Genomic DNA, 19,733 nt, shown 5'->3' with positions numbered 1-19,733 from the left:
TGAATACAAAGAGGCAAGATATATGTAGTGTTCACCCCAGACCTAAGACATGCAGGAGAAGAGACAGATAGACTCTCCTAAAGTTTAGACATGCAAGAAAAGAGATAAACAGACATAGACATAGAAAAGTATGATATAAGTGAAGTGAAACATATTGGGGAGATTACTGAATAATCTACGTCGTAGGTAAAAAGTTTCCGAATAAAATAACATCATGTGACATAAAATAACAATCTAATAAGTACGGAATCACTATCGCAATACGATAAAGAAAAATGGATTTTTCTTCTTTTCTTTTTTCAGAGAAGCTTCGAAACTTCAGTGGCCACAAGTTCAGGGTGGTGACGCTCGTCTACTTCCCTTTCATCAGCTTCGAGAAGAACACATCGGATCCACACGGTCCAGTGACGCCCTTAGACTCCCTTGACATTCGTATACTCAACGCCATCGCTACACTCCTCAACTTCACGTTAAGATGAAACTCCCTCTTTCGTCCGATTATCTTTGGCGCAGACGAAAAAGATAATGCAGAAATATATATATGACCTTATATGTATAGTAACATGCATGGAACTTGGTCTAAATGATGAGATCAATTTACAAAATCGAGACTTGCTTTAGGTACGAGATGAGGGAGCCATGGGATGGGACGTGGGGCGTGCCTCTGGCTGGTGGCAACTGGTCGGGCATCGTGGGAACCTTACAACACCATGAGGCGGACTTCTCCCTCAACCTGACGCCCACACCGGCGAGGATGGAGGTCATGACCCACTCCAGGATCTATAGTTATGATCCTATGATTATAGTGTCACTCAAGCCAAGACCTTTGCCCAGGCGTCTAGCTCTTATAAGACCATTTGCAGGTAAAGTGGATAAAGAGGAGACAGTTTCTTTCAATCTCAAGGTGGCATAAACCATTTCACGTTACAGTTTATATATCTGTGTGATGTTAACATAACATACCCGAATGTTTAAACTTCATTGGTCAAGAGAGAATGAGATGCCTCTCTCTCTCTCTCTCTCTCTCTCTCTCTCTCTCTCTCTCTCTCTCTCTCTCTCTCTCTCTCTCTCTCTCTCTCTCTCTCTCTCTCTCTCTCTCTCTCTCTCTCTCTCTCTCTCTCTCTCTCTCTCTCTCTCTCTCTCTCTCTCTCTCTCTCTCTCTCTCTCTCTCTCTCTCTCTCTCTCCACACACAAAAATCTAAGTTTTCATATTTCTAAACTTTTCTTCATCTATTCTTACAGTAGCAAGATTCATGACAAAATTGTATCTTAATGAGTTTCCACATAGTCATCATGCTCACGAGACACCACCAGCACTTGCAATATCTCGCCTCTCACAACTGATAACAAACAATAGACCTTCATCTTATCTCCAGGGGGACTATGGACGTCGATCTTCGGGTGCACTCTAGTTGCTGGCGTCATCCTTTGGCTCCTGCAGAAGGGTTGGTCGTGGGTGTCGGGACAGCGTGGTCTCAGCCTTGACTCCTCCCTGCTCTATACCTGGGGTGCATTACTGGAGGACCAGCCATCTGAACGTCCTTCCAATATCAGTGGACAGGTGAGAACGGTTATCTCCCTCCAAAGATATGATAAGCTGGTTGTAATACACACAGCATTTTGCTCTTACATAGTGCTAGTGAGTAGTGAGTAACATCATGAAATAAGAATTCACCAGTGGTGAGTCTTGTATCTTAGAACCCTCATAATTGCTTGAGTAACATCATTGAATAAGAACTCACCTTTAGTGAGTCTTGTGTCTTAGAACCCTCATAATTGCTTATGATTTCATCCTCCTGAAATATCTCTGTCAATCAGGGTTGTGCTACCATGAGAACTTATTCTTAGCAACGGTTGCTCCAATAGGAAATGCCGCAGGAGTTTTAAGAAGGTGTCGCTATCCACTTACGTCCCTCAAAAGATTCATTGCTTCATGAAAGTTCGTTCGTTTTGGTTTCTAGAGTATGAACTATATACAGTCATCTATCAAAACTGAGGCCACTCACTAACTTACAAACTTTCATGTTCTTAAAGTCGCTTTGAGTCTGAAGCTCTCCAGCAAACCCAATACTTAGGAAAGTGATTGGCAAAAAGCTTGTATAACTCATCTAGATCTTTATTACTCATGGTAACATCAAGATTTGGTTATCAAACGGACTACCAAAATTACTAGCGTTTTGAGTAAAGGATTTACTTAGTATTGTAGGATGAAGTATTTGGTCAGAAAACATGAGAGTAGTGATACATCTATTAGAAAATGTGAGGCAAAAAAGCATAATAGGACATGAATGATCATGCAGAACCTATCAGTAATGATAGGACTTATTTGATCTATAACTACCTTGTATTTTGGGGAAGAGGTAGTATAAGAGATGGATGAAATAAAACTATACCTTTCCTAGAATGACATACCTCACGTGTAAATGATCGTAGATCATGCGTACTGTCATGTTAGAGGAGAGTTTGAAGGACACAATAAAGTGTTCAAAGTAAGTATGAATTTAACTTATTGACGAAGCAATAATAATGCACTTTTTAAGTGAGAATGTCATCGTTTTTCTTAGTTTTGTATGTTCCATTTTCTCCCAGTAACCTGGATGAACGTCACAATAGAAGACCACCGTAGATTAATACCTATCTAAACACAAAACTAAACAATGTTCTACTGATACATAGCATGTGTATGTGTTCCTCCTTTCACTCGACTGATGGCTAGATAAGGTCTCCTCAAACTACATCATAACCTCAGTGTATTTCTTCTCATGTGTGTGTAGGTGCTTGTGGGCTGGTGGCTGCTGTCTTGTCTGGTTATCGACACAGCCTACCGTTCCTCCCTCATTGCACACCTCACAGTCCAGAGTAAGTTCCCGCCCATCAACGACTTCGAAGACATTCTGCAGCGAGATGGTTTATCCTGGGGCAGTACATACTTGTGGGGGACACTCTTCATATACTACAATCAGAGCACTGATCCCGTCGTCCAGGCAATCTATAAACACATGGAAGTGAGTGAGATGTTGTGAGTAAGATGTTATACTGTTGAGTTAACGCTGCAGCGTGTGTATGTGTGGGTATGTGTGGGTGGGGTTCAATCCTGTTGTATGGTGTCGGGTCTAGGTGACTGGACTTTGTCTTTATCATTCATAGATTTTTTTGTGATAAAGATCGTTAAAGTCCTTTTTTTTTTAAGGAGTCAGGCAAGCTAATACTATTTGCTCGTGTTGAACTTTTAAAATCGTTTTGTTAATACGATTTTTAGATTTCTTTGATTTTTCATAAGCAAATATATCATCAAATATTCAGAATGATAACGAAGTATTCTGGAGAGAATTATGTGGCCCGTATTAGATCTGGCCTTGAGGATATACACTTGGCAGGGGTATTACCATGTCAGAGGCTCTTTCATACTGAAGGTGACTATAATACTCTAGTTATACTGACTCTTACGAGTGACTCAAGCGTGATGAAATCCTGCACGTAATTCTTCATTGAGGAAGAATTGTTCTCATGCTGTCCCTCTGCGTGACATGGACCCCATGTTTGCATCACCCCAAATGTTATGACAAGATGAGACATTACAGGTATTTGAGAACTGAAGTGTACATTAGATATACTAAACTGATGGTTATTAAGTAAGTTAGTTCTTTCTTATTGAGTGAATCTTCTTGTATACACCTCATTTCGGAAGGTGACAATGTATTTAAACTCTCCACAAACCAAGTGATTTTTTTCCTATATCTTCGTCGAAGAACAGAACCAGTAGGATATTGTGTATGATAGAAATTCAAAATAATCTATAAACATCCATTTTGTGACACCCACCACATTAGCATCTCTTTCCTCATTTAGCATCAGATGAAATATTAATGATTAGCATACGACATGCTGGAACACTAGCTCCAGTTTGTACATGAATGACTATGACTTTATTTCAGACTTACGAGTTGATGGACGGGATACAGAGGGTCCTGGAGGGAGGCTTTGCATTCATAGTCTCCAGTCTCTACACCAAGACGGCCATTGCGTCACTTTACCACAACAGACATGACAACATGCCACTCTACCTGAGTTCCACTGAGTACTCCATCTTCGGTGGTAACTCCTGGGGGTTCAGGCAAGTTTATGTCATCGTTTTCCACGAGTGTCAAACAGTGATGAGGGTGTCCATCCTACCTTCTCACTCTTCTTAGCATGTATGACGATCTAGTGATCACAGTTTATACTGTGCTTGAAACCTCTGTAGCGTAAACTAAATTCTTCCAATCACTTGACAAGTGGACAGAAAGAGGATTCGAATCTGGTAATTGAGGAGGCCATAGCTTGGGACCACCGCTGCCTCTCCATCTGTCAGGATACACATCATGAAGACATTCCCTCGTCATAAGGGCTGATTGAGCTGGTGTATCATCATGCATGAACCACATTTGATGTCGTGTTCCGACAGCCACATCTTCAACCACCATTGGTAATGTCTCCTGAAGAAAAACCCGTGTATAAAACTCCCTTTAGCAGCTGGAGTGACAGATATGGGCCGATAACATTACGTACAAACTATTCCTCCATGTACCCTAAGAGCAGAATTCCTAGTCCTGGTGGGTTATTTGAAAGTATCCTTCTATAATAATACGAGGAACATCATGTACTTCGTCTTTGAGTGTAATGAATTTATCTTTTTTTTCTTAAGTCGGTTCTTCTTTAACTTGAGCTCCTTACTTACCATGTCTTCCCACCTGGTTGAGGGGTACTGTGCAATTAGATGCTATGATGTATTTTTCAGGCAGGGGGCGCCTTGCGTCGGTCCCATCAGGAGGCTGAAGCAGCGACTGGTCGAGGCTGGTCTGATAGACCGTTGGTTAGATGAGGTCATAGAAAATGATGGTAGAAATAAGAGGGCAGACGGTGGCGGAACTGCAGACACTGTGCATTTTGAGGTAGGGACATGACATGGGCGTGAGAGAGAGAATTCTTACGCATTGTAAGGCGAATAGTGTGAGTTACTACAATCTGTCATGTGTTACGTGTATCAGATGGAGACATTGTATGGTCGTGTGCTGAATGCCAGCAGCCTCCGTATGGCTAAGGCAGAGAGAGAGGGAGAAGACAGGAGGAACCTGGGCTGAGGGAATAGTGACACCCGACAGCCACTAAGATGGTGGTTCACTGCGCATCCGCCACGAACCCTCAAGATAACTGGGCAGGTAGTACCCTGGTAGATGGCTGCCTGCCGCCAGAGAGAGAGAGAGAGAGAGAGAGAGAGAGAGAGAGAGAGAGAGAGAGAGAGAGAGAGAGAGAGAGAGAGAGAGAGAGAGAGAGAGAGAGAGAGAGAGAGAGAGACCTGTACCTTCTCACAAAGAATCAGAAAAAAGAAAATGATTCGTTACGAATGGACCATTTTATTCTTATGTGTGCAGGATATCATCTAATTTTTATCATATATCATCCTTTGTGGTTCTGTCGCGTTACACATAGATATAGTCTCATATAGGACAATAGGATAGGACTGGATAGTATATCATAACATAGGATTGGACAGTATAGCACAGCATAGGATTGGATAGTACAGAATAGAATGGCACAGCAAAGTGGAGTCCCAGGTACTTCCCGACGTCTTCGTCGTCCATCTCATTTCTGTTCTGTCAACTTGACCTTGTCTTTGTACCATCCATTTCATACTGATCCATATCTCTGACTTGTCTGTCATCGACTATTCTTTACACATACCGACACTCAGTCTGTCTTTCCCTCTCTAATTCTTGTACTTACTAAAAACGTTCTAACCTTCTCTTTATGTAACTATTTCTTACGTTATCTTTGTTCACGTGTCCCTGCTATTCCACAGACGTGATTTTAGGATATCATAAGCCGTTGGTGCTTTTGCCTTCCTTATTTTCTTTCATTTTTACAACAAAAAATCAATATTCCTATTCAACAATCATTCTTAACACTGTGCATATTCCTGGGAAAGCCAATCTTGAATTCATGGGGTCAAATTGGCCTTAAAGAGAAGGAATTACATGAGAGATGAGGGAATAGAATTCTTCTACCAACATGTGTTAAACTCTCATGTGTTGTACTCAGAGCTCATCAACAGAGGGTAATGCAGAAAATCATCCTGTGAGTTTTGTAGACATGCAATGTTATCATGTCATTTTATCTATTATCTCTCAATGCTGTCCAGTGTTATCATGTTATGTATCATTTTTCAGAGTAGACCAAGTGATAGGCATTATTATTTCTCAGAGGGTATGTATTGTTATCACATATGACATCCATGGCGTCCACAGGTTAATGAGAAGCAGGCGGTCTTGGGTCTGGATCATCTGCAAGGTGTGTTCTACTTCCTGCCCCTGGGATACTCCATTGGCCTCTTCACCTTATTAGGGGAGAATGTCTTCCGTCTCCTCATTCAGTAATGAGGGGGAGCAGCTCACCGAGCACCTACCTACCTACCTACCTACCTAACTGTGCCTCAGCCCGGGGCTTCAGACGAGACGCTGAAGATCATAACTCCTGAAGAAGACGAGCCTCATCCAACACCATGATAAACATCGAGAAAAAAAAGACAAACTTAACCTGTAATGCCTTTACTTCTCAAACGTAATAAGGTTGATAAAGTTTTACTCATCAAGTTTACTGTATATGTAAAGTGTTTATCTATTTTCTTATGCAATGTCGTATCTCATATGGAAAACTTTTTGAGAAATGAGTGAAGAATGACTTGCCCTCACACCTGCAACGCTGACTATTTTATCTTTTCCTGTCCATCATCATATTCTTGTAGGAAAATGCGTCACCTAAGGTGGTAAAGTGAAAGTATGCAGAGCACTGTGGTCAGTAAATGAATGGAAATAAATTCAGAAATCGTAGATTCCATGCGTTTTATAAACACGTAAGATATATTTTTAGTTGAAGAGCGAGGCTCCCTGATCGTGGCGAGGCTCCGACAGCGGGTCGTGTCTCCCTCCATTATTCAGAACCGCTGACGATGATTTGATGGATGAGTCTCTCCGTCAAGAAGGTCATGAAGGCGAGGATGTTGCCTAACAGCAGCAGGTACACGACGCCTTGCAGGTGGGTGAGCCCCAACACCATCTGCCCGTCATTAACCTGTCGACGATCAATGACATTAACTCTCACTCGCCAAGGGATTAAAGAGTAACGCATCATCCCATGAGTAAAATGAAATGACACAATAGCTTAAGTAAGAGCAGATACAAATCATACATAAGGATACACCGTTGTTATTCGTAATCTTCATAATTGCTTATATATCTTGGCTACTCTAAAGAACACTGATGCGAAAAAATTTATGACGAGAACATATTTCAAGCGTCCATAGATGTTCATCCACATTCATCCTTAGGTGTTCAGTGTCATGATGCTTTTTGTTATGTTGGCTTACGAGTATGTTGATCAGAGGTCGAAATCATGTAAATATGATGGACAAGAATGAAGGATAGAGTCAGTGAGGGATTCTTACCAAACAAAAGTGTAGCGTAAGGGTCCCTACTGTAATGAAGATCTGATAATCAAGGGACGGTTATGATTTGAGGTTCGCGTCCTTAATAAAAAAACGGCAGTCGATAGACCGAAAAGTACAAAGGACAGTCAGCCAACCCAGCAATGCTAGAAGGAAGAGAGGAAGGTGACTGGCTTTGTGAGGAGAAGCGATGAGCTGCAACGTCATAGGGTAAACAATTTTCCTGAATGCAAGTGATGCAAGATGAGATGACGAGTTACTTTGCATCATTTAACCGTGGTATCAAACCAGCACAAAAAAAGATACGAAAGACAGTAAACATACATGTAGATATATCTCATAAAGTACTGCACTATGCTGTGAATTACGTACGGGGGGGAATGATTTAAAGCTTGTGTAAGCTTCACCACACAATAAATAAGTCGTATTTCCCAGCCTGATTTCCATAAAGCTGCACAAGAGTAGAGATGTCTAAGTGTTTACTCTCACAGTCTTGTCATCATTCTCTCTCTCTCTCTCTCTCTCTCTCTCTCTCTCTCTCTCTCTCTCTCTCTCTCTCTCTCTCTCTCTCTCTCTCTCTCTCTCTCTCTCTCTCTCTCTCTCTCTCTCTCTCTCTCTCTCTCTCTCTCTCTCGTGCGTCTAGCGCGCCCCACCTCAGTGTACGTGGCCACGACCTCGCCACCTCGCCTCGCCTTTTTGTTCCTGACGTCATTGTTTATGACGTCGTCTGTCCACCAGTCTATCAACCCGGCCTCGACCAACCGCTGCTTCAGCCTTCTGATCTGCCCGAGGAACGGGGCGCCCTTCCTAGTAGAAAAGAAAAAAAATATGACTGAATGTTTAAAAAATTCATTTATGCTTCGGTGTGTACTTGTCTGTAGATGTAACCCACTCATTTATCCCTCAACCATCGTCAGGTGGGGACGATCTAAACTCACCGGAAGCCCCAAGAGTTACCCCCTAAAACAGGGTACTCGGTGGTGCTGACGTGGAAGGGCGTGTTGCTACCAGAGTAATGGACAGGAGTCTCAATCTTAATGTACGATTCCCACGTGACGTAGGAGAAGGCTCCACCTAGCACGCGCTCCACCCCATCCTTCAGCTTGTAGGTCTGAAGAAGAGGAGTCATTAAAATCAAGACCAGAATGGGAGCACGTTTCTTTCGTCGGGCATACAACAACAACAGCAACAAAAAATGTGCTATTTTTTCTATCCTGGAGTTTGATATGTCATATGCCTCGGGATGACACAGGCTGCAGTGATTGATTGGAAGAGAGAGAGAGAGAGAGAGAGAGAGAGAGAGAGAGAGAGAGAGAGAGAGAGAGAGAGAGAGAGAGAGAGAGAGAGAGAGAGAGAGAGAGAGAGACAGACAGACAGACAGACAGACAGACAGAGAGACCCCACTCTCGTCTGCTCAAGAGCTACAGAAGACCTCATGTTTTGATGGCTCGGTTAACTGATCAACTAGGAAAATACTTTTAAGCTTTAAATCAGAATTCGTAAGCATGGAGAAAAAAAAAAAGGAAGGAATTAATAGAAAGGAAGAATATCATCACGAATCCATTGAGGAACACTTGCCTTACCTGCATGCTTCTGTAGAGTTCTTGGGTGGCAGGGTCAGAACTTCGATTGAAGTGGAGGAAAGTAGTCCCTACCAGTTCATGCGAACCCCAGCTCCAGCCATCTCGGCTGAGAACATCTTCATAGGTGTTGATAGGTGGGTACTTGCTCTGAACTGACAGGTGTGCAATGAGGGAGGACTGATAGGCTGTGGTCATAACTAAACATGACAGCAACCACCAACCAACAAATACCTGAAGATGAAATTAAGAAATATGTAGATAAGAAAATCACATTGCCTTACAAGCTAATTTATGCATAATATGTATTCACTTACTTCATGTTTTATGCACCTCTTTTCTCCATGGACTAAATATAGATATACTTCGCTGAATCTTTCAGACGTGAGCGCTGAAAGATATTGTTATTCTCATCTGTTTATTTAGCTTTACCAACATTATTATTCCCAGGTTCTCAAAAACACCTGCTGCTCTTCAAGTCTACCGAAACTTATCGATGTCATCCCTCGGTACAGATATACACAATACACTAATTTTTATGAAACCCAGACTTTTCACCTGACCACTAATGTTGGTAGGGGGATGATTGGGAGGGTCTTGCAACAAGACGCCCCACATGTAGAAAATTGTCGAGTCAAGCCTTGCAAATCGCAGACCTGACGTCGAGGACCATGTCTTCTGCAGCAGCCACAGAACGAGGCCAGCGAGAGACGTAAACACTATGATCATGACCCATACGTCGTCTGGAATGAGATGGAGGTCACATATCCAGGTCGTGGTTGTATATCACACGTACACTACGTCACGTCTTTCTACCTTCTGTTGACACAGCAACACTCGTATGTTGGGATACAGATGTAAAGAGAGATGAACAACAACGTAATTCAATGATAATCCAACGAGAGTGCATATAACCCGAGCTTTACCTGAAGAAGGACTGATCAATTCCAAAACATCGAAGAATCTAATCTACTCTTATTTGAGAAGACGAACCTACGGAAGTGATTTGTTACGACAACAAAACATGCTAATAGATGGTCGGTAACACATCACTTACTTAAAGATAGAAGAGAAGTGTCTTAAACTGTAGTGTCTTGGAACTGGAATTTCACTGTGACTATATTACTTTTACGTAAAGATACATAAGCTATACTCCTAATGTTAGAACCCGTAAGTGAAGCTTATGAGCAGATGTGCGTAAGATTATGAGGAACACAGACCAACATGTGCTTAGAACTAGGTATTTTTACCAGCGTATGGCCTCATAAGAGCTAAATATCGAGGCAAAGTCCCAGGTTTGAGTGAGAGTATAAACAGAGGATCATAACTGTAGATGATGGAGTGGGCTATATCCTCCAACCTCTCTGGTGACGGCGTCAGGTTGAGGGAGAAGTCTGCTTGTTCATACTGTAAGGTTCCCACGATGCCCGACCAGTTGCCACCAGCCAGAGGCACGCCCCATGCCCCATCCCATGGCTCCCGCAGCTCATAACTGCAATTTGGAAAAGGATTAAGTTTTCATACCATTTGTTGTACAAATTCATCTCATCTTCATACTTGTTCTCCACATATGCACTATACACTTAAGGGGATATTCTAAGTTCCCTCTGTGTGTGTGTGTGTGTGTGTGTGTGTGTGTGTGTGTGTGTTGAACCTGGTAGATGTTCACTGTGAAAGAGTATTCCAGATGGGTATTCGAATATGAGTTACATCTCTACTGGCGAAGTCTAATATAATTCCTAAGCAACTCCTGGGGAAGATTTGATCTACATCCACATGACGACGAAGCCAAAATCCTAATCGTGACTTCTACCCAAAAAGAAACAACTCATCTACATTCAGTTTTCTTCCTTATTCTCACACAGACAATTGTGTCTATCAAGGGACAGGAGAAACAAAATTAGAGGCTTTACCTTAACCACATTAAACAGTTCGTTAGAACAGAGATAAACCTTCTGTCGTATCAAGAACATAAACAAAAGAACTACGAACAGAATCACCAGAATCATTATAGAGGAGTTACGTGATCAGAATCTCTATAGAGGAGTTACGTGATCAGAATCTCTATAGAGGCGTTACGTGATCAGAATCTCTATAGAGGAGTTACGTGATCAGAATCTCTATAGAGGCGTTACGTGATCAGAATCTCTATAGAGGCGTTAAGTGATCAGAATCTCTATAGAGGCGTTACGTGATCAGAATCTCTATAGAGGCGTTACGTGAAGTTAAGGTGTGAGGCGATGGTGGTCAGGACGCGGGAGTCCAAGGAATCCACTGGTGTCAGCAGGTCGTCAGGACCCAGGACGTTCTCCTGCTCGTAGGTCACGAAGGGGAAGTACTCGAGGGCCACCACCTTCAACGTCTGCCCCATCAGGTTCTCAAGCCTCTCTGAAATATATAGATGTATATATATATATATATTGAGGAAGTCATTCCAGAGTCAGGATTCTCTCTCTCTCTCTCTCTCTCTCTCTCTCTCTCTCTCTCTCTCTCTCTCTCTCTCTCTCTCTCTCTCTCTCTCTCTCTCTCTCTCTCTCTCTCTCTCTCTCTCTCTCTCTCTCTCTCTCTCTCTCTGCGGCCTCTTTTTATGGAACTAGAAAGGAATTACTGTATAATTCTTCCACATCTGAGGTAATATGGATACAAGTCTCAAGGTTGGAGCTCATAGCCTATCTTTATGATTAACTTTATATAAATATAAGTCAAGTGATGCATGTACTCGTTGATGGGATATATCACCAATTCACGTTCACTCGAATTTCTGACCTTCTCATAAAAAAGAAGAAAAATTCCCAAGAACATTTTAGTTCTGCAAGGTATTTTTTTCTACATGTTTCCTGTACGGTGTACTGCCGGAGGGAGTGGTGCGTAGGGTCAGAGCTTTCGCTTTGCTATCCTTTTCTTTCACTTGTTTTTATGTGAATTACATTCTTTTTTCAGTCGAGTTAAGACCAGACCACCTCGCCTGGTGTCTGTGTGCTCTGTATTATCTATGTAGCTCTATACAACACTCTGTTTAGCCCAAGTAGCTCTGTCTTCTTTCTGCCACATCCTACACATGGGCTGCTGACTTTCAGTCCACAGACATAGTTTCGTCAAGTCCATGCATGGAAGCGAAAAGCTTATTGTTATAGATATCAGACATGAAAATACGTAGACATTTCTTCAAGCTGACGTACCAGAGAAGACAGTACCGTCCCAGTGGACAGAAGAAGACAGGTTCCATCGCTGTAGAAGGTGGATCCCCATCTGTCCGTCTTTGCAGTAAAGGCATCGTCGGAACACCTCCACAGCCTCACTTCTTACTGAACAAGAAAAGAAAATGTAGTAACAAAAGTGTAGAGTAAAGAGGATGGAGTGAAGATGTTATAAAGACCGTAATATATTGACACCAGTTCTCATTTGTAAAGAAAAACACAAAATTACAGTAAGGAAGCTACTGACAACCTCAAATCCGTCTTGTGAAAGCATTTGCCTTCATGTATCACTCTCCAAAATAAAATTATCCGACCATAAAGCTGAGCTTTGATTCGCCAGTGAGTCAGAGGAAGTTGATAAACACACCCCACCACATATGACACTGAGACGAAATGTATTTCCATCAAATACTCTAGCAAACATCCAAGTGCCATGACGTTGCTGTGAAATATGGTTCCTCTTTTGGTTACTACTTTACGTCGCCATTCTCTATGGCGTCAGTCACCTAGAAACGCTGGAAGGTGGTAACATAACTGTATATTAAGATAACTTGATGACACAGTCACCTAGAAACGCTGGAAGGTGGTAACATAACTCTATATTAAGATAACTTGATGACACAGTCACCTAGAAACGCTGGAAGGTGGTAACATAACTCTATATTAAGATAACTTGATGACACAGTCACCTAGAAACGCTGGAAGGTGGTAACATAACTCTATATTAAGATAACTTGATGACACAGTCACCTAGAAACGCTGGAAGGTGGTAACATAACTCTATATTAAGATAACTTGATGACACAGTCACCTAGAAACGCTGGAAGGTGGTAACATAACTCTATATTAAGATAACTTGATGACACAGTCACCTAGAAACGCTGGAAGGTGGTAACATAACTCTATATTAAGATAACTTGATGACACAGTCACCTAGAAACGCTGGAAGGTGGTAACATAACTCTATATTAAGATAACTTGATGACACAGTCACCTAGAAACGCTGGAAGGTGGTAACATAACTCTATATTAAGATAACTTGATGACACAGTCACCTAGAAACGCTGGAAGGTGGTAACATAACTCTATATTAAGATAACTTGATGACACAGTCACCTAGAACCGCTGGAAGGTGGTAACATAACTCTATATTAAGATAACTTGATGACACAGTCACCTAGAAACGCTGGAAGGTGGTAACATAACTCTATATTAAGATAACTTGATGACACAGTCACCTAGAAACGCTGGAAGGTGGTAACATAACTCTATATTAAGATAACTTGATGACACAGTCACCTAGAAACGCTGGAAGGTGGTAACATAACTCTATATTAAGATAACTTGATGACACAGTCACCTAGAAACGCTGGAAGGTGGTAACATAACTCTATATTAAGATAACTTGATGACACAGTCACCTAGAAACGCTGGAAGGTGGTAACATAACTCTATATTAAGATAACTTGATGACACAGTCACCTAGAACCGCTGGAAGGTGGTAACATAACTCTATATTAAGATAACTTGATGACACAGTCACCTAGAAACGCTGGAAGGTGGTAACATAACTCTATATTAAGATAACTTGATGACACAGTCACCTAGAAACGCTGGAAGGTGGTAACATAACTCTATATTAAGATAACTTGATGACACAGTCACCTAGAAACGCTGGAAGGTGGTAACATAACTCTATATTAAGATAACTTGATGACACAGTCACCTAGAAACGCTGGAAGGTGGTAACATAACTCTATATTAAGATAACTTGATGACACAGTCACCTAGAAACCGCTGGAAGGTGGTAACATAACTCTATATTAAGATAACTTGATGACACAGTCACCTAGAACCGCTGGAAGGTGGTAACATAACTCTATATTAAGATAACTTGATGACACAGTCACCTAGAAACGCTGGAAGGTGGTAACATAACTCTATATTAAGATAACTTGATGACACAGTCACCTAGAAACGCTGGAAGGTGGTAACATAACTCTATATTAAGATAACTTGATGACACAGTCACCTAGAAACGCTGGAAGGTGGTAACATAACTCTATATTAAGATAACTTGATGACACAGTCACCTAGAACCGCTGGAAGGTGGTAACATAACTCTATATTAAGATAACTTGATGACACAGTCACCTAGAAACGCTGGAAGGTGGTAACATAACTCTATATTAAGATAACTTGATGACACAGTCACCTAGAAACGCTGGAAGGTGGTAACATAACTCTATATTAAGATAACTTGATGACACAGAAGCTTTATGATCCCTGAAGTGTTCACACGCCCTGATGTTCTTTCGTTCACAAACGTTATCTTTTTCTGAGTTCCTTTTGTAATCCCTGAAGTGTTCACACGCCCTGATGTTCTTTCGTCCACAAACGTTATCTTTTTATGAGTTCCTTTTGTCTGAGCCATACGTCAAGTAATGACCCTACAGAGTATGAAAGATGAAGTTCATATTTACCCTCGACTATATAGAAAGTGACTGATCATTAGTTCTTAGTGTATACAAGTCCTTGGTAGTTCGTTCCTTCTCATGTTGATATGTTGATCTCGTTAGATATAATTTTTATGTTGAAGATCCCGTTACTGCGTTCTCTTTAAAATCACAGTTCCATGTTGGTGGGGGAGGGTAATGTATAATAGATTTGAAAAAAGAAATACAAACGAAAAAAGATATGCGTGTGTACTACGTGAGCAGAGGCACCCTCACAGCACCGTCCGTCCACTTCCAACATGATGCTGGTGATATGCGACGAATCTTTCTGGTTGAGAGTTGTCTTCAGCATTAGTCACAGATGGTTGTGGAGAATGAAGCTTACACACCTTTGGCCTCACGACCTTGCCCTCACTGGAGACCTCAAGACGAGGGATACGTCAGCAGGACCATGTCTGTCTGTCCATCTGTGGTATGTCATTTTGACAGTCGTCACCATAGTCTGAGTCTTCATGCCAGAAACCTTCCCTTAGTCGATCAGTGATGGTCTGTGGGGGCGTATTTGTAAAGCAAGACAGTATGTTAGGAATAGATCTCGCCTTTTAAGATGGCGGACTCTATCTAGAAGCTGTCAGTCGCACAGGAGATGATACTAAGGGACGAAATAACGTCTTCACTGCGTTAGTCGTAATCCTAAGGTTTACCATAGTGAGAATGTGGACGGTGAGGGTGGGGGTGGCTGTCGAGGGAGAGGTACAGCACATGGATGGTGTTACGTAGACTGGCGTGGTGCAAGATGGTGTCCATTACTCTCCTCCCACCGATCACAACTACTGGCGTATCCGGCTGCAACCACAACGCAGATGACTCCAGAAATCTGAAAAGGAAGATGAGATGCGTATGTGTGTGTGTGTGTGTGTGTGTGTGTGTGTGTGTGTGTGTGTGTGTGTGGACGCATTCAATGAGTATGTACACATGAATTGAAATTTGCAGTAAAAGTGTCTGATGTAATGTATCATAAGCTGAAAAAGAAAGGCTTCAAATATAAATGTGTCACATTTCTTATTGAGATCTGAGCATTTCTATATATAACAAAGACGAAAACTTACAAGAAAACGAAAATATATAACCCGTTCAGGAGTGGGCAAAATACATGACTTGTACCAAGAATCATCAACAGGATCAAAAACGTGACATTAGATGTCCTTTTCGTATGAATCAAGTGGTTATAGAACAGACAAATGGTACATGGAATACTATTTCGTACGTCTTGCTATACTCTATTGTCTTAAATCCTCACCTGAAGAGGAAAGCTGTGATGAAACTGTTTACGTGTAGGATAAGCGCGCGGCAGTTGGTGCTGGCGTTGCCCCATAGTCCTTGAAGGAGATGATCCCGTCCTGGTTGCTCCTGGGAGAACAGAGATCCTACCTCCACCACAACACTGGTCTGGCCTCCAGCAGCCAGATGTCTGAAATCAAACCCTGACTTCAGGTTCTGTTCCGTTCCGTGTTTTCAGGACGTCTTTTCTTTTTATCTATATAGACCACTACGACTTCCTGTGTGTATAGGTGTAGTGTAGTGGTTAGCGTTACTGACCATGATTCACCATCGGGTTTGGGGCCGCCACCTCCCTCTACATGGGTTCAAATCCTGGGCGCGGCAGTCGGCCCACATGCAACCCAAGTGTTCATCCTGTCTTTGCAGCCGATCGGTAAATGTGTATGTGTGTGTGTGTGTGTGTGTGTGTGTGTGTGTGTGTGTGTGTGTGTGTGTGTGTGTGTGTGTGTGTGTGTGTCTTCAATCACCCAAAATCTTCAAACTTCTGCTTAGGCGAAGGAAGTCTCGTACGTCTGTGAAGCACTTTTCGCTCACCTGAGAACTGAGGAAAACATCGGCGTTGGGTCTGTGGTGGTGGCCAGCACCAGGTGGCATCTAGCCAGATGGCGCTCCACCACCTGACCTACTATCGTCTCCACCTGGCTGGAGGGCCTGTTGACAAGACCACCTCCTTCTGCGTCACGCCCACGGACGCCTCCGACCACTGGCCACGCCAGGAGCCACAGTACACGGAGGATGTAAGGTGAAGGAGGCATCGTAGTGGCTGGAAAGATAAAGTGATAATCAATATGATTATTTTAGGAGGAAGTTGGTTATCTTTATAAGATACTTAGCGTCACTACATTTATCCGTTATCATTATTCAGGCCACAGTGACTTACCGTCACTACATTTATCCGTTATCATTATTCAGGCCACAATGATTGTTGCCGTCGAGATACTGTCCTAATTCTATTATATTCCTCTTGGCTGTGTGTGTGTGTGTGTGTGTGTGTGTGTGTGTGTGTGTGTGTGTGTGTAAATACATGCATAAATGGTATGTTGGAGGAGGACTAGCACTGTATTGTGGAAGCGCGTGAGTCAGAAGTCTCCTTCAACCACGAGGGTCTGTCATCATCAGGTGTCGAAGGGGAATATATCATCCTGGTGGACCATCGCGCGGACCCACACTATCCATATCTGGCCAGCAAGTTTGTACAATATGGAATGGTCTTGTCACTCGATCAGTAAAGGGTGACTAAATGGCACAACAGGAATTCATTATACTTTAATCTCTGTTTCCTTTTCCTTAGAAAAGTTATAAGATTACATTTGTACTCTGTGATGTTCTAAGAATCACAGTGAACAGAGACCTAACTCCTTAGGAGAGTGTCATGTGTTGTCAACGTTCACGTCCTCAAAACAAAGACATAACAATAGCCACAACAGAATTTGAGAGAGAGAGAGAGAGAGAGAGAGAGAGAGAGAGAGAGAGAGAGAGAGAGGAGTTTATCACACTTTGCTGTTTGGGTTGGCCTTCTGAAAAGCTAATTCTCTCTCTCTCTCTCTCTCTCTCTCTCTCTCTCTCTCTCTCTCTCTCTCTCTCTCTCTCTCTCTCTCTCTCTCTCTCTCCACGATCATCGGAAAAGTAGAACGAAAAAAACAAGCTATCAACTCAGATCTGGTTATGGGATTTCATCATACCATTTCGTGACGACCCTCCCAAATCAACAAGGCCCCCAAGGGCATGACACCCCCTTTCCCCCCCCTTTTAGTACTAAGTCTCCAGGCCTTAGGTAAAGACACACATCATACAACTGCAGTAGTAAGAGAACGGTAGATAACGTTGGTTCAGGTATGCATGGCTAGCCATGATGGCCCTCAAGACGTGGTCGAAATCCTCCGTCTCCTCCTTCACTGACAGTGGGTTCTCGGCGGTACGGTGAGGTCGACCACACCGAGGTCTTGTCTTCAGGTCGCCCTCTTCTTTCCACCTCCTTATCCACCTCCTCACCGTCGTCTTGCTGCTGCCACTCTCGCGAGCAATGCAGGGCACAGACCTGCCGCTCTCCCACATCTTGACGAAGGCTACGCGATCGCTAAAACCCGTCATGCGAAAAGTACGTCGGCGCGCCATCGTTCTGTGCGGGAGGAGACGTACATCCAGGATCTCAGTGACGTGGAAAACTGGATCGTGAAGTCACCAGAGTTACCGTGTTATGAAGAAGAGTCAGGTAAGGTGTGCTGATCAACTAATTATATGATGATGCATGGAATTGTATGTAGGAGTTATATATATATATATATATATATATATATATATATATATATATATATATATATATATATATATATATATATATATATATATATATATATATGCAAGGTTGAGAAACAGAGTAACACGAGTATAAAAGGCCCCCCAATAACACGCGTATAGTAAACACAAATAGTAATCACAAACACTTAGGAACATATACGTTCACAGACACGAATGTACGGACACATCTGAATTAAGAGTCCTGAGTTACTGGTAAGAGAAAAGAGTGAGGGGTGATCTGATCACAACCTTCAAGTTTTTCAATGAGCTCGTTGATGTAGACAGTGAACTGTTCTTCGAAAGATGCGAGGAGAGAACAAATAGAGGTCATAACATGAGACGAAGCGAGGAACTTGTTATAAAAGAAATAACAAAGTAATTTGATAGTACACGAGTAACGCATTGATGCAGTAAACTTCATTTTCAAACGGCAAATGTTAACTTTATACAGAGACATAAAAAGCTGTTGGATAGCAGAGAAAGAAAAAAAGTTCACGAGATGTGGGCGGGCTCCCACGAGTGTAAAACTCTCTCCATCCACGTACAAGTGTAGATGGGTAATTGTACACACACGTCTACAGCAGATCTCCCACACCTCTCTGTACACCTTAGGATAATAGAGAGGGATAGAGATAGATAGATAGATAGATTGAGAGAGAGAGAGAGAGAGAGAGAGAGAGAGAGAGAGAGAGAGAGAGAGAGAGAGAGAGAGAGAGAGAGAGAGAGAGAAAGGTTCTTCTTACCATAAGTCAAAGCACTGAATAGTTGCAAATGTGGGTCGTCAACCCTCACCACTAAGCAACGCAAGACGTATCACCAGTGATGAGGGAGAGGAGGGGATGGTGGTGTGGTGTTGTGTGTGCGGCTTATGGACTGTTGGCGACAGCGACCAGCAGAGAATTGAGTCGTGATACCTGTGCAACGGGGGTTTTTATTGGCGTCGATGTTCGCGGAGCATCTCGCTGGTGGTGAGAGTGCCAGTGATCGATAACTCTTGGGTGAGGTTCATATAGGCAAGAAGGCATCCTCTCCTTATAGAAAATGGATGGTTTATATCGGTGTCAAGAACTCAAGTTATGGTTATCAGTTGATACAGGCATGAGAGACTGGAAGAGATTATTTACACCTCCTTAGTGCCGTGAAAAGTTTATAGTATTTTGGTCTATGAGATATCTATTATGTCTTTCTACTCTCACCACACTGGTCTAGGAGTTCCAGATTTCGTCCTTTATCACATATAACCTGGTGGATTGTCTTTGACTTGAAATCCTTCGTGTTCCTTCACCCTTGTGCTCTTACAAATCTTACCTGTTCACAAAACGCACGGAATTCAGGATTTTTCAACATCTTTGCTTTCATTTTTGCCTGCATCTATACGAGT

The 19,733-nt window shown here is 42.4% G+C and overlaps 1 protein-coding gene across 1 annotated transcript; it reads right to left on the bottom strand.

The window, feature by feature from the left end:
- Window positions 1-6,624: 6,624 nt before the first annotated feature.
- On the bottom strand, window positions 6,625-19,234 carry LOC139752661 (glutamate [NMDA] receptor subunit 1-like). Its single transcript, XM_071668421.1, has 12 exons — window positions 19,096-19,234; window positions 16,589-16,817; window positions 16,014-16,184; window positions 15,418-15,590; window positions 12,240-12,365; window positions 11,280-11,448; window positions 10,311-10,552; window positions 9,619-9,803; window positions 9,064-9,294; window positions 8,419-8,591; window positions 8,134-8,287; window positions 6,625-7,107 (listed from the first exon to the last, which is right to left on the bottom strand). Exons 2-12 carry the CDS (start codon window positions 16,807-16,809, stop codon window positions 6,967-6,969), a joined length of 1,986 nt encoding a protein of 661 aa, XP_071524522.1. The 5' UTR covers window positions 16,810-16,817; window positions 19,096-19,234; the 3' UTR covers window positions 6,625-6,966.
- Between the last annotated feature and the right edge of the window lie 499 nt (window positions 19,235-19,733).

This window comes from Panulirus ornatus, chromosome 2, assembly GCF_036320965.1.
Source record: "Panulirus ornatus isolate Po-2019 chromosome 2, ASM3632096v1, whole genome shotgun sequence".
Taxonomy (NCBI): Eukaryota; Metazoa; Arthropoda; class Malacostraca; order Decapoda; family Palinuridae; genus Panulirus; species Panulirus ornatus.
The sequence above is the reverse complement of the archived record's forward strand: the minus strand, read 5'-3'. Positions and strand labels throughout refer to the sequence as shown.